This window comes from Arvicanthis niloticus, chromosome 23 (genome assembly GCF_011762505.2).
Source record: "Arvicanthis niloticus isolate mArvNil1 chromosome 23, mArvNil1.pat.X, whole genome shotgun sequence".
NCBI lineage: Eukaryota > Metazoa > Chordata > Mammalia > Rodentia > Muridae > Arvicanthis > Arvicanthis niloticus.
The window spans coordinates 13589191-13602965 of record NC_133430.1 but is presented as its reverse complement, the minus strand read 5'-3'; the positions used below and the strand labels follow the sequence as shown (position 1 = coordinate 13602965).

Genomic DNA, 13775 nt, shown 5'->3' with positions numbered 1-13775 from the left:
GAGTGAGGATGCAGGGAGGAAAGAGTATGGACGGATGCAAGGCTTTCTCCCCTCCCCTTCTGGACCATGTGGTACCTTTCACACACCAAGGAGCAAAGGTGGAATTCTGAGATGGGAGTTGCTTTGAAATGAAGCTATGGTGAAAGACACTGATGCCAGCTCCCACTCCATGTAATAGCTCTGCTTGTCCAGAGAGTGTTGAGACGTTCATCAATGTGTGTGTGTGCTTATATGTATGTGGTACATATGTGTATGCATGCATATATGTGTGTGTGCATACATGTGTGTGCACATATATATGTGTGTGTGTGCATTATGTGTGCACACATATGTGTTTATGTGCATATATATGTGTGTGTGTGTGAGTTCGTGTATGTACATATGTATGTGTGTGTGTACACACACTTGAGGGCTACACCTCAGAAACCAAATACCTTATTTTTTGGTATAGTATCTCCTTTTGGCCTAGATCCTTCTGGCTAGCCAGTGAGGCCCAGAGATCTATCTGTACTCATGTCCCAGTGTTGGGATTATAAGTGTATACCACCACACTTGGAGTGTGTATAAGTGTGTGTGCATGTGTGAGTGTCTGTATTCAGGTACACACACCCATGTGTACATGCAGAAGCTGGAGGAAGATGCCAGGTGTCCCCCATGGCTTTCTGCCTTGCTCCTTTGGGCTAGGGTCTCTTGCTGGACATGGAGATTATTATTTTCTTTTAGACTTAGCCCATCACCCCACCTGACCCCGTTTCCCCTCTGTTCCATGCTGGTGTTCCAGGTGCATAGAACTGGGGATCTGAATCTCAGTCCACACACTTATGCAGCCAGCCCTGTTTCCGGCTAAGCCATCTATCTCCTCAAGTCTCTGACCTTTTTCTTTTTACAATGTGGGTTCCGCATTGAATGCCCTGGTCCTCATGCTTGCAAGACAAACAAACGCTTTGCCAGCTCAGCTCTCTCTCTAGCCCTAGAACCTTCATCCTTTACGGTGTTCACACGCAGCTCCAACCCATCTCTGACCCTCTCTTGCCTCTCCAGCAGAAACATACATGACGGTCTCTCCTCACACACCAGCGCCTGGGAGCTGCTGTTCTTCTAAGACTGAGATTAAAACAGAAAGGCTCAGGAACTTCATAGTTTTAGCTACTTCGTATCGATTGCTTGGAATGGGACACAAACAAAATAACAACCAACTGTGCTGCAGAAAATTTCTGAGCTTTCCCTGGGGGAAATCTTTCCCTATGCAAGTAAGGCTTATTAAAGTTATTATTTGTAAAGGGGACCTGAATTTTAATATCCTTTGTCTTCCCTTCCTATGCATGACATCCATATTGCCATGTGGTCTTTGCCACCAGTGCTTTTAACAGCTACACCGGTGTTCTCTGGGTCCCCAGTTTTCTGCTGGTCATTGATCGTTGACTGGCTCTGCCAGGGCCGATCTCTGATTCCTAGTAAGCGTCTCTGAGAAATGAATACAGAGAACCCATAAGGAAGGAGCCCCATCCTTGTATAGGGTCAGAGCATGCCAGGGACAGTGTAAGAGCTGTAATAATTATGTGTCTGGGGCTGTGATAAAATGCCCTACAAAAACAACTAAAAGAAGTGGTGGTGGGGGGGAGGGTTGTTACTTTGGCTTCCCGTTCCAGGTTGTAGGGTCCATCTCAGTGGCAGTGAGAACGGGAAACTGGTTATACTGTATCAGTAGTAAGAAAGCAGGAAGTGAACAGGAAGAAGAGCCGAGCTATAAAACCCCCAGGCCAGTCCACTTTGATCCACTTCCTCCAGGAAGGCTCAGCTTCCTAAAGACTCCATCACCTTCCCAAACAGCACCCACTACCCAGCCACCAAGTGTTCAAATACAGCAGCCTGAGTTGAAAAGCATTTTACGCTCAACCTATGTGCTGGTAAATTCATTATCAGCTTGGCAAAACCTAGAGTCCTTTGGGAAGGAAGGGAGACCCTCAGTTGAGCTGTTGTCCTGATCAGATTGGCCTGTGATCCATGGGAGACTGCCTTGATTGAAGATGCCCTACATAGGTGGGTCACAGCTTTGTAAGAAATGGAGCGATCTTCCATGGTTTCTGCTTCAGTTCCTGGCTGAGGTCTTGTCTTGATGTCTCTCAGATGTGACCTGGAAATGTAACAGACACTTCCTTCCCCAGGTTGCTTTTGGTTAGAGAGTTTTCTCACCGCAACAGAAAGTATCTAGAACAAACCACAACAGACTACTGAAACTGGCCACCCCTCCACCATGCCGCCTCTCCTGAGGAATCGCTAGCTGAGCGGGTTCAAGTTCCAGCTGTACTTCTCACTCTGGAGAGAAGAGGGAGGCTCTGTAGCTGGAGACCATTGGCCGTGTCAGAACGTTCCAGAAGAAAGAAGAAAAATCCTCCTGTATGCAGACTGGGAAACCTACCCTAGTGTAATGTTGAGTTTTAGTGTTAGCTTTCCCAAGAGAAGGGCCGAGATGAGCTGGGTTGTCTGGATGAGTAAGGAGCAGGAAGGTACTTAGGGAAACGGGGTCTCGTGGAGCCTTGAGGAGCCTCCGTCAGTGTCACCCTTGAGCACGGCAGCTGTCATTCACTCAGTTAAGCAGGTGTATCTTTTATCTTTCACCCTACATGCGAACCCTGCCCCATGTTAAAGATGAGGAATCTGAGGTTCAGAGGGAACCAGCATCCTGAGCAGGTCACACGGCTGTTCAGTCATGGAGACAAGCTACGATCCCTGCTGTTCCCGAAGCCAGAGCTTCCGATGTTAAGTTTTTAAAAACAGAAATGTTACCAAGGATGTTGGGGACTCACCTTGGCTCAATGGCTCGTTTTTAAAATGGCCCCAGCGGGGACAAGATGTAGTAAAGAGATTTTATTTTAAGACAAATAAGAATGTTTCTGAATGAGCTGTCAGGGAGTGTGTGTGTGTGTGTGTGTGTGTGTGTGTGTGTGTGTGTGTAGAATCAGCTGTGTTGAGAGGTGGTAAATTCCAGAATGATGAGGAGAATCCCTGTTAACACTCCATAGATTCCTAACAGGCACATTCAGCTGACAGTTCGTGGAGCTGTGTACAGCTGCATATGGCTTAGAACAATCCAACCTAAAGCTGTAAACATACTTAAAAACAGATTTTTTTTTCTATTGCACTTCTTAAATATGAACCCTGTACATGAAAATGCTGGTTTGCAATGTTAAAAGGTCTGGACATCCTCCTAGGAAATTTTAGGTATCAAATGAGGAGTTCAAAACAGAATAACTTTGAATATCCATTCCGGAAGGGGGAATGTTCTCTGGTTACTTGGGATAGTTATCAATCACAACAGGTTCTGACTGGCTGAAGCAAAAACAGTATTTTCATGGCAGGAAGGTGGGAGTTGCTCTTGGGGGCACAAAGAGATGATGAACCAAGCTTTTCGGAGGGCTGATTCCGAGTGGCAGCTGTCAGTGGACTCTCTCTTCTGGGCACGGTGGCTAGGATGCATCTCTATTGGCTAAGAGTGTGGATGGATGAGAGTTTGAGGTGGCCCCACCTTGTATTTCTTCATAAGGTCGAGTGTAGAAAGAGACCCATCTGTTTGGTAAGCTCATCTGGATGCAGGGCATCCCTTCAGGGCCTTGACTGACAGCACCCACGATGGAGGGTAATTTTCCAGAGGAAACCTGAGATGCTGAGACAGAGGGATGCATGGATGCTGGACAATGCTGTGAGCTGCCGTGAGTATCCTTGCTGCCTCTGCCCAGCTGTGACTCCAGCAAGCACACAGAGCCCTCCCTCCCTTCTACCCTCCCAAGCTCTCCTGCTGTGTCCACAAGCAGATCCCTGCAACATTGTATCACTGTGTACTGTGGCTTATTTCCCAAGACGGGCATCCCAGTTAGGCAAGCGATTAAAACTCTCCAGTGTGTTTAGCAGGAGCAGCCCAGCGGAGGACCAGCCTGCTGAGTCTGCTCAAAATGAGGGGCCCATCAATTTTGCACCTTAGGGATGCTAGGCTGTGAACAGCATTCTATCTTTGCAGAATCATGACCTTCTTTCTGGTGTCAAGGAAGGGCTTCTTTGACAGTTAACATGACACTAGATATGGCCAGGCCTTAAAAATCTTATTGTTGCTTTAAAAGTTGTTTCTCTTGGGAGCCTGGGGAGCTGACTCAGTTGGCAAAGCCCTTGCCACGCAACCATGAGGAGCTGGATTTGCTCCCTAGTATTTGTGTAAAAACCTAAGCATGGTAATGTGTGCATTATCTTAGTGGTGAGGGCAGAAAGGTAAGAGATCCCTGGAGCTCCCTGGCCAGCCAGCCTAGCCTAATGGGCAAGCCTTGGGTCTAAGTTAGATACTGTACCACCAGAAACAAGGTGGATGACTCCTGGCCATATCAAGGTTGACCTCCGGCCCTGCACATCCATGTGTGCACACACGGGCATACCCCCATGCCCCCATGCGTACACCTGCCCATTTCATGAACATCTACTTGCAAGTATACCCACAAAGTTGTTTCTACTAATTTCTTATTTTTAATCTTTGGTATTGTTTGTTAATTGACCAATTCACTTATGACATACCAGTAATTGATTTATTAGTTAATGGATAGGTAAAAAGGAACATATTTAGGAAATGATGTTACAACACACAAGTGTTGTGTGCTAGCCAGTGGCTTAAGAAACAGTACCAGAGCCCTAGAGCATTGACCCACCCCATGCCCTTGGTGGGAACCACTGCCCTGGCATTGGCATTCACGCCATTGCTTTCTTTTGTGGATTCATTGGGTTTACACCTCCAAACAGTGCAGTATTGGGGATCGAATAGAAATAGTGACCTTATGTCTGTAGTACGCTTTCCCTCTCAACACTGTGCCTATGGTAGCCCAGCATCATGTGCCTTCTCTCTACTCACACTGTAAAGGATCTTGAAGGTCTGTGGCTATCTGCAGTGTCCAACGTTTCACTAAGAGGAAAACTACTGCCTGTAAACCTAAGATCTTGTCCATGCGCCCTGGAATTCACGTACGCATGTGAATTCAGGGTTTGACCCCAGAGGTGGTGGCTGCTCATCAGGATGGAGTGGGCCCAGCTTGACCAGGTGCCATACAGGTTTCCAAGGTGACAGTCTGACTAGCCTGGAAGCCAGTATCTGGTATCCTGCATCCCTGTGCTTGATGTTCGTCTCGAGTTTTCTTGCCAGACTATTGCTTCTTAAACAGTAGCTGTTTTAATTTCTCTGATGACAGTTCAGTGTCTCTGTGGCTACTCTTTTGAGAAGTCCCTGGATAGGATTTTACCTACTTTTCTATTGTGTGTTTGTCACTTCCTTGTTCTTTTGATACCAATATGTAACGTATGTTAAATACACAGTATATTATGTATCCTAGACCATTATATATCACTCACTGGCTGTGTCTATGCATACTAGGCTGCAGCTCCCACTGTTCATTTTCATGGTGGTATCTGATAGTCAGGGTCTCAGGTATAACTCCTTGGGATTACTGAATTGTTATCCTCATACTTTGACCGTGTCTGTCTTAAGGCAGTTGCCTCTACCCTGTGACTGCAAACACACTCCTTTTTCTGCACCCTTAAAGATCAGTTTTCTTGCTATCTACTCACCTGGCTTCCATCTGGAATTGATGGGCTACTGGTCTGATTTCACCTAGTTTTGACATAGTGTATTACTTACCTCTTTGTGATGACCAGGTAACCGGCAAGAAGCAGGTTTACCTGAGGCAGGAAGTGTCTATCTTGACTCCCTTTCTCTCGATGCCCCTGTTTTCGGGCTGAGCTCTGCAGTCCTTACTGTTCACCTCTACCTGGTACCCAGATATTACCTAAGAAAACAATGCCCTCCGAATTTCCCTCCAGTGAGGCCCTCGGTTATGCTCTCCCGAGGTAACCACTCCCCCGAGGTGGTTTCTATGGGGAAAGATGGGCTGACATCCTAGCAACAACTGGGGACTTCGAGGCTGCAGCAATCCCGTAGGTCAGAAAGGCCCTTTCTGGTTAGCTGCAGAGTCCTCGGGATGTAAACACGGGCGACCTGATTATGCCCTCCAATTCCTCCTGAGTCAGAATCATCTGGGGTTAACTCAGGAAAGGAGCTAAATTAAGCCTTGAAATGAAGCAGCCTCGATGACAGGCACTCTGTTGTGCTTGAGTGACTGGGATGAGGGGACTCTGGTTATGATGGTAGCACTAATCGCATCTCTTGAGAGCAGCTTGGCTGTCCAGCTCCCACCCTGCAGAGATGGGGAGGTTCCAGGTCCCTCGCAGGGCCAGCTTGGCCAGTCAGCATGGCTGGGCACTGTGCTCTGAAGTGGCAGGTCAAATGCTCCTGTCCCCAGACTCTCAGCCTATAGAAGAAAACAGACAAGAAACAAGAGACTCCAGTAAAGAAGGGACTGGTGTTTGGAGACCCCTCCACCCGGAGCAGAAAGAGGAATGGCTTCTGAGTAACTTTCTTAAGGTTTTATGTAATGGCTGGTCCACAGATTGGCCAAGATCAAGGGGGAGGGAGTCTGTCCTCACTTGCCAATGAGCAAACTCACATCACCGCATTGAAAATCTGTTTGGCAATACTACCAAAGCTCCCCCATCCCACACCCCATGCACATTTTCCTCTGCCAAATACATGTAGCTATGAAGAATCTACACATGTGTACATTTTATGTCAGAACAAATTATAAGTGGATATGACACTAATTAAAACATGCATGCTGCAGCATTCAATGGGAGAGTCTTCCGATCTGCAGCGTGCTTTGAGATGTTCTGAAACAGAAAGTGGGTAGATGCCTGTAGAAGCAAACTCATCCCAGGGCACAGGAATGGCGGAGCAGGTGAGTGTGTGGCTGCTTCACTGTCACAAGCTCTTCAGCCTCACTAAACATGGATCGCTCTCCTATGACATGTGCATGCAGGACACAGGAGACAAGGAGGACAGTGAGGACAGCCACACGGCAGTGCTATCCACAATTGTCCCAAACCCAACATCTCTCAGATCCCTGTCAACAGTAGAAGAGGGTCATCCATCACCCGTGTGTAGATCCAAACGACCTCTGTGCCTAAGTGGGACTGGATGAGCTAGCACTGCATCCAGCCACATGGATGGATGAGCCTCACAAAACAATGTAGAGGAGAAGCCAAACTCTTAAGGGAGGATGCTGTGTGATTCCATTTGTAAAAAATCCCAGACTGAGCAAAGCCGCTGATAGCGTCAGGAGTCACTTGAGAGTCGTCAAGAGGAGGAAGCAAAAGATGGTGACTGAATGGGTCACCAAGGGGGTGTCCCTAGGGGTGCAGAAGGCTCTTTTATTAATCTTAGCACTAAAGAGTATATCAAGCTACACACACACACACACACACACACACACACACTCGTGCAGATGCACAAAGATGCACAATGTGTCCCTTTATACAGCACTGAAAATAGAAAGAGGAGCCGGGCAGTGGTGGCGCATGCCTCTCATCCCAGCACTTGGGAGGCAGAGGCAGGTGGATTTCTGAGTTCGAAGCCAGCCTGGTCTACAGAGTGAGTTACAGGATAGCCAGGGCTACACCGAGAAACCCTGTCTCGGAAAAGGAAGGAAGGAAGGAAGGAAGGAAGGAAGGAAGGAAGGAAGGAAGGAAATAGAAACTTTCCCTGACCACTCTGGCAGTCAGAGGCCACTCAAAGCCAGTCTAGTAAGCCACAGTAGTGAAGAAAATATTCCTTCAGAATACATCATTCGTTCACTTACACACACACTCACGTAGTGTCTGTTTCTCCAGGCCTCCTTCACCAACGCAGTACACCATATTGAGCATAGTGGACTGCTCTGTGAGGTGTGGCCCAGGCTTTCCAGGGGATCACATGTACAATGAAAGAGGTGAAAAGATGTTTGTGGTTGATCCCCACTCCTTACTCCTGGATTTCCAAGGTGATCCTCCTGGAAGGTACTTCCTGGGACATCATTTGACCTTTGTCGGAATCTCCATAGAAACGGAACCAATGATGTGTGAGGAGGCATGTGTGGGGTAGTGAGCTCTGTGTGTGTGTACACATGTGTGTATGTGTGCACTTCTATACACACAGCAACATACATATGTCTATCCACATGTATTGTCCTAGCTAGATTTCCATTACTGTGATAAATACAATACCAAGCAACTTGGGGAGTTAAAGGTCTATCTCATTTTTCAGAAAATGGTCCAACATTGTGGAAAAGCAGGGCAGGAACCTGAAGGCAGGGACTGAAGGAGAGGCCCTGGGAGAACACTGCTCACTGGCTTGTTCTCCACAGCTTGCTCAAATCAACTGCCCAGGGTACCACCGCCTCTTCTCCATCAGTCATTAATGGTCCTTAGATTTGCCTACAGACCATTGGATGGGAGCATTTTCTCAGTCGGGGTGTCTCTTCCCAGATATGTCTATGTTTGGGTCAAACTGACACACCAACCAGCACACATATTATTATCCATGCCATCCCTAAGTATCAGAAAGCCTTTTGCTGAAAAGATGTTGTTTATGGCAGAAACATGCAGCTGTCCTTCACAGGGACAATAGCAAACCCCCAGTGTCCACTACCCAGCCCATGCAGAGAGGTATCAGTATCTCTGAAGGCCACTGTGTCCCAGGGGATTCCTTACTGCTATGGCTTGAGGAAGGCACGCTCCTGAATTTCATGGCCATCACTCCTTGCTTGTAACAGAACTCAAAACACACATGGCCCAACAGTGTGCTGTTTGGAGCCTTCACTAATAGAGGCAGACTCAGCACATGCTACTGTGAGGTGCTTTCTCCCTCCAGTGTCTGGGCTTGCTCCCATGCCGTCAGGGACAGCTGCTGCAGCTCTGCCACCTCGCTCTCATGGAATATTCCAGTCGTGTGGCTCTGTTACACCAGGGCACTGACGCACACCTGGGCAGCCTCGGGCCCTTTGCTGGGACAGCAGCTGCTGCTGCAGCTGGAGATGTGGCCTTAGTCTCCAGGTACACAAAGCAAGGCTTGCTGCCCCCTCCCCCAGGTGCACAGCTGGGAGAGCAGGTGCCCAGCTGTGCACTATGTCTCCTGGCTTTCCTAACTAGTGCCAAATGGTGTTCCAGAGCAATTGTGCCAACACGTATCCTTGCCAGCGACCGTGAGAGTCTCTTGTGGGGCCATCTCCTTCACACCTCACAGGGATTGCTTACAGCCTCTCTGGGTAAGGAATCACCTTCCCTCAGGGCTGCTCCTGTCCCTACCTTCAGAACACATGCAACTGAGATGCCTCCTGTGCCTTCCTGAACACAGACGAGGACTCATCTGTTGGGTGTGACCTACTAGCTTTAGTGTGACTGCAGTAGCCACCTGTTCCTGCTTTCCAGGAAAGGGGAGAGCCAGCTACACTGAGTGGGTGGCCCAAGGGCTACCGTCAGGGTGCATGTCTTTATGTTATTAATATCTTACCCCTGGAATCTTTAACTTGTATTCTTACATACATTCTTTCTCTCTCTCTCTCTCTCTCTCTCTCTCTCTCTCTCTCTCTCTCTCTCTCTCTCTCTCTCTCTCTCACTGTGTGTGTGTGTTTGTGTATATGTGTGCACATGCCCATGTGTGCACATATGTTGACGCCAAAGGTCAACCAACCTTAGGCTGCCATTCCTAGGAAGAAGGTTTTCCACCTCCTTCGAGATCATATCTCTTATTTTCCTGAAGCTAGCCAATTAGACTAGACTGACTGGCCAGGGAGCTTCAGGGAGTCTCCTGTGTCTGCCTCCCTGTCTTAGTCAGGGTTTCTATTCCTGCACAAAACATCATGACCAAGAAGCAAGTTGGGAAAGAAAGGGTTTACTCAACTTACACTTCCACATTGCTGTTCATCACCAAAGGAAGTCAGGATAGGAACTCACACAGGATAAGAACCTGGAAGCAGGAGCTGATGCAGAGGCCATGGAGGGGTGCTGGTTCTGGCTTGCTTCCCCTGGCTCACTCAGCCTGCTTTCTTACAGAACCCATGAGCACCAGCCCAGGGATGGCCCCGCCCACAATGGGATGGCCCCTCATTCCTTGATTACTAATTAAGAAAATGCCTTACAGCTGGATCTCATGGAGGCATTTCCTCAAGGGAGGCTCCTTTCTCTGTGATAACTCCAGCTTGTGTCCTGTTGACACACAAAACCAGCCAGTACACTCCCCAACACTGGGATTCCACATGTGCATGCTTCGTGGGTGCTGGGGATCTCACTCAGGTCCTTGAGCTTGCAAGCCAAGCACTTGACTGGCTGAGTGACCCACCCAGTCCCCAAGTTCTGCCACCTCTCAGTGTCCAAGAGGGATGTTTCCCATGATTGCGTTAGACACTACAGATGTCACTTCCACCCATTTTCTTGCCCCAAAGTCTGTAGTCACCCTACCCTTCCACCTGGCCTCAGCGAGAATGCTGGGAAATGACCATCTTTCGCTCTGTCTCTCTTCATTACAGGTTAGCCTGGCGAGGAAGATAAAGACATTTGCAACCAAGATGGTAATCACGAGTGGCAATGATGAAGACCGGGGAGGCCAAGAGAAAGAGAGCAAAGAAGAGAGCGTGTTGGCCATGCTTGGCATCGTCGGGACCATCCTGAACCTGATTGTCATCATCTTTGTATACATATATACCACTCTATGAAAGGCCCCATGCAGCCTCAGTGGCCTCAGGATGGCCATGAGACAAGGGTCCTGTGTGTCCATATCTCGGTGACCACACACTGCTCCATCAATGCACCTTCGAACTTTCTGACGGGTCACCAGATGAACCCGTCCTGCTGTGAGGAGCAGACACTCTGAAGCACAATGAATCCAGCGGGACTTATTCAGGCCACAAGGAACTCAGCACGCCTGGCAGGGGACCAGGCAGGATGCTGGAAAGACCAGCCTTCTGCACCATTGGTGAGCAAACGGGTGAGGAAATGCTTCACCCCGTAGTGCTGACCACATCCCACACTGGAAAGAGGATGCGTGGGGCGGACACAGCTTGGCTGCCCTCCTCCCAGGATCCGTAGGATAAGTGCTAGGTGTGGTTCGCTGACAGGCATTCCATTCATCAAATGTTTCCAGCTGTTTGATACGGGAGATAACTTATTTTTCCTTTCTCATTGGCTTGATGTGTGTATCTGTTCATACCGAGGTTTATAAATCTATATTTTTAATAAATGTGCTCTATTTTTTAGCATGAACCAAATATTTGGAGAAGCACTTCTGGATCCATAACTCTTCTTGGTTTTAATCGATTTCGCTCCATCAGCTGCAAGACATCTTTGTCTGTAGTCATCCAGTTGTCGCAGCTCGTCTCAAGCCTTGCCTCAGGCTCTCCTTTCTCCTCCTCGGTCCCCCCCCCCCCGCCCCCCGCTCCTCTCTCTCTCTCTTCTCTCTTTCCCCTTCCTCACCCTTCCATCTCTAATTCTCCTATCCTTCCCTCCCACCCACCTCCATCTACTGTCTCCTCTTCTCATCTCTTGTCTAGAGGACATTTTCTCATAATACCAGCCATGGTCTTGGCTGGTGTGTGTTTCAAGATTGTTGATCGGCTTTTCGTTGTTCTGTCAGAGATATAAAATGATTGTGGGCATGCAGACCTTAGATGCACCCTGTCTTTACTGAGAATTATGCATGAACAAGGTCAGATCAGCTTCCCAAGTTTTAAAAGGACTACCACGGAGGAAGACGAGCGCCCAGCCCTGCCTGCAGGTCACCCTTGGGACGGAGCCGTCACCAGCTCAAGCGCAGTATTGCTCGTGTGCTCCTGTAACCATCCGATTATCAGATTTTGATTTGATTTTTTTGTGACCACCGAGAGACGGGATCGGGGAGAGCTCAATGTTCAGTGTGACAGCTATCCCTTCCTTGGTGAGGAGCCTGGGGAGGTCTCTTCAGAAGTCAGTAGGATGTGAGGGAAGTGAGGTCTCCCCACTGTTGAGAGTGCACACAGTAAGACACAGCGGTGACAAGTGACCCTTCAAGGGCATTGGGAGGGGACTTAATGATCTCTGTAAAGGAACCCTGCACATTTTAAAGCCGTTTTCCACCCACACAAATCTCTTTCTTCTCTGAGGGGATGGTTGAATAAATACAAATTTGCCCTGCCTCTGGCTCCCTAACATAGCCCCAAACTGGCTGCAGTGTACAGCCCTAAGGAGAGGGTCAGTGTTCATTCTGCCAAGGGCGGAAATGGCAGCAGCCTGCCCCTTTGGATTCAGATGACACTAAAGAGGTGGGGGAGGGTGTCTCTGCTTGCCTCCTTCCTTAAATGGCACCATGATGGAGTCATCTCTTGGACTCCACTAAAAGGACTAGAGACTTATAAATCAAATACTCATGAGTACCTGGCTCTGCCCAGAGATGTCTCCTCTTACCCACCAGAAAGATAGATACTTTGTACATAAGTCACCAGGCTCTCATAATAGCCAGTGAAGAGGGGGTCTCTCTCCTGTGTCATAGAAGAAGCAAGGACAGCTCAGATCCAGGAATCTTCCCTGAGATTAGCTGGTACCCAGTGGAGTCAGATTCTAGCCTCGGTCTGTCCAGTTCCTTATCCCAGCAAGGACCTGGATGCTGTTGTGGGAGGAGGAAGGTAACTGTGGCTGGAAAGCCTGTCACTTTGCTGAGGTCAACCCTACGTGAGTGCTTGCACACGTTCATATAGACACAGACACACACACAGATACACACACACCCCATAACAGGAAACCACCTAAGAACTCTTTGGACACTGGCAGAATATAATACAAATAGATGGGAGAGAAGCTGGTTAGGAACATGGGAGGCATCTGGGGGTGAGCACTACCTACCAGGCTGTGTGAGTCTAGACAAACTGTAATTCGGGACAGTGGACTAAACAAACAATAAAGGTGCAGCGGGGGAGGGGGAAACCAATTGGTGTTGTCAACTTCCTTGTGAGCCTGTGTGTAATTGTTTGATTTAATAAAAATTGACCGTGGCTGTATGTACTTTATCTAATTTATTTTCTTTGAGACAGAGTCATGTGTAGCCCAGGCTGGTCTTGAACTTGTTATGTAGCCAAGAATGACCTTGTATTAGTGATCTTTATGCCTCCACTTTCCAAGTTCTGGGATCACAGGTACGGGCCACCACAGCCTTACTGAATGTCACTCTGTTAAACAGAATTTGTCTGGTTTGGACTGGAGAAGCCCCATTGGCTTTTGAGGGTTTAAAATAGAATTTGTGGAGAAGGAGGGAAAATCACCTTTCAGATCCTCTGCACAGTTTCTTGGCCATTCTTCTACCTGGCCCTAATCTACTGCCTAGAAATTAAACTGCCCTCCGCATGGCTGACACCTCTGGGGATTTTTCTTTTCATAGCTCAGTCCCTGTGTCCACTCTGGCTGTTTAGTAGGAAATAAAAACACACTGGGCAGACTCATAGCCATCACCTGACTTACAGGGCTTTTTTGGGTGGGAGAGATATTGGACCCAGAGGAGCTGCACAGCCTTCTCTTCCCATTGGTTAGGTCAGCCTAGCCCAGCCTCAGCCAACACCCCCTTCCCCCACAACCCCGACTCCAGCACCTTCTATCTGTTGTGGAGCATAGACAATCTCAAAAACAGTGCATGTGTGTGTGAGTCCATGTGTGTGTTAGTGCAAGTGCGTGAGCGCAAGTGTGTGAATGCAAGTGTGTGAGTGCAAATGTGTGAGTGCATGTGTGTGAGTGCATGTGTGTGTATAAGTGCATGTGTGTGAGTGCATGTGTGTAAGTGCACGTGTGTGAGCGCATGTGTGTGCAAGTGTATGAGTGTATGTGTGTGAGCGCATGTGTGTGAGTGTATGTGTGAGTAT

The 13775-nt window shown here is 48.3% G+C and overlaps 1 protein-coding gene across 2 annotated transcripts in view; it reads left to right on the top strand.

The window, feature by feature from the left end:
• Tunar (transmembrane neural differentiation associated intracellular calcium regulator) overlaps positions 1-12923 on the top strand; it is a 47000-nt gene extending 34077 nt beyond the window's left edge. For both annotated transcript variants that reach the window (XM_076921267.1, XM_076921268.1), the window contains one exon: positions 10425-12923. In XM_076921267.1, the coding sequence (XP_076777382.1) occupies positions 10425-10610 (186 nt within the window). In that variant the 3' untranslated portion in view covers positions 10611-12923. The remainder of the gene's footprint in view (positions 1-10424) is intronic.
• The last annotated feature ends 852 nt before the right edge of the window (positions 12924-13775 follow it).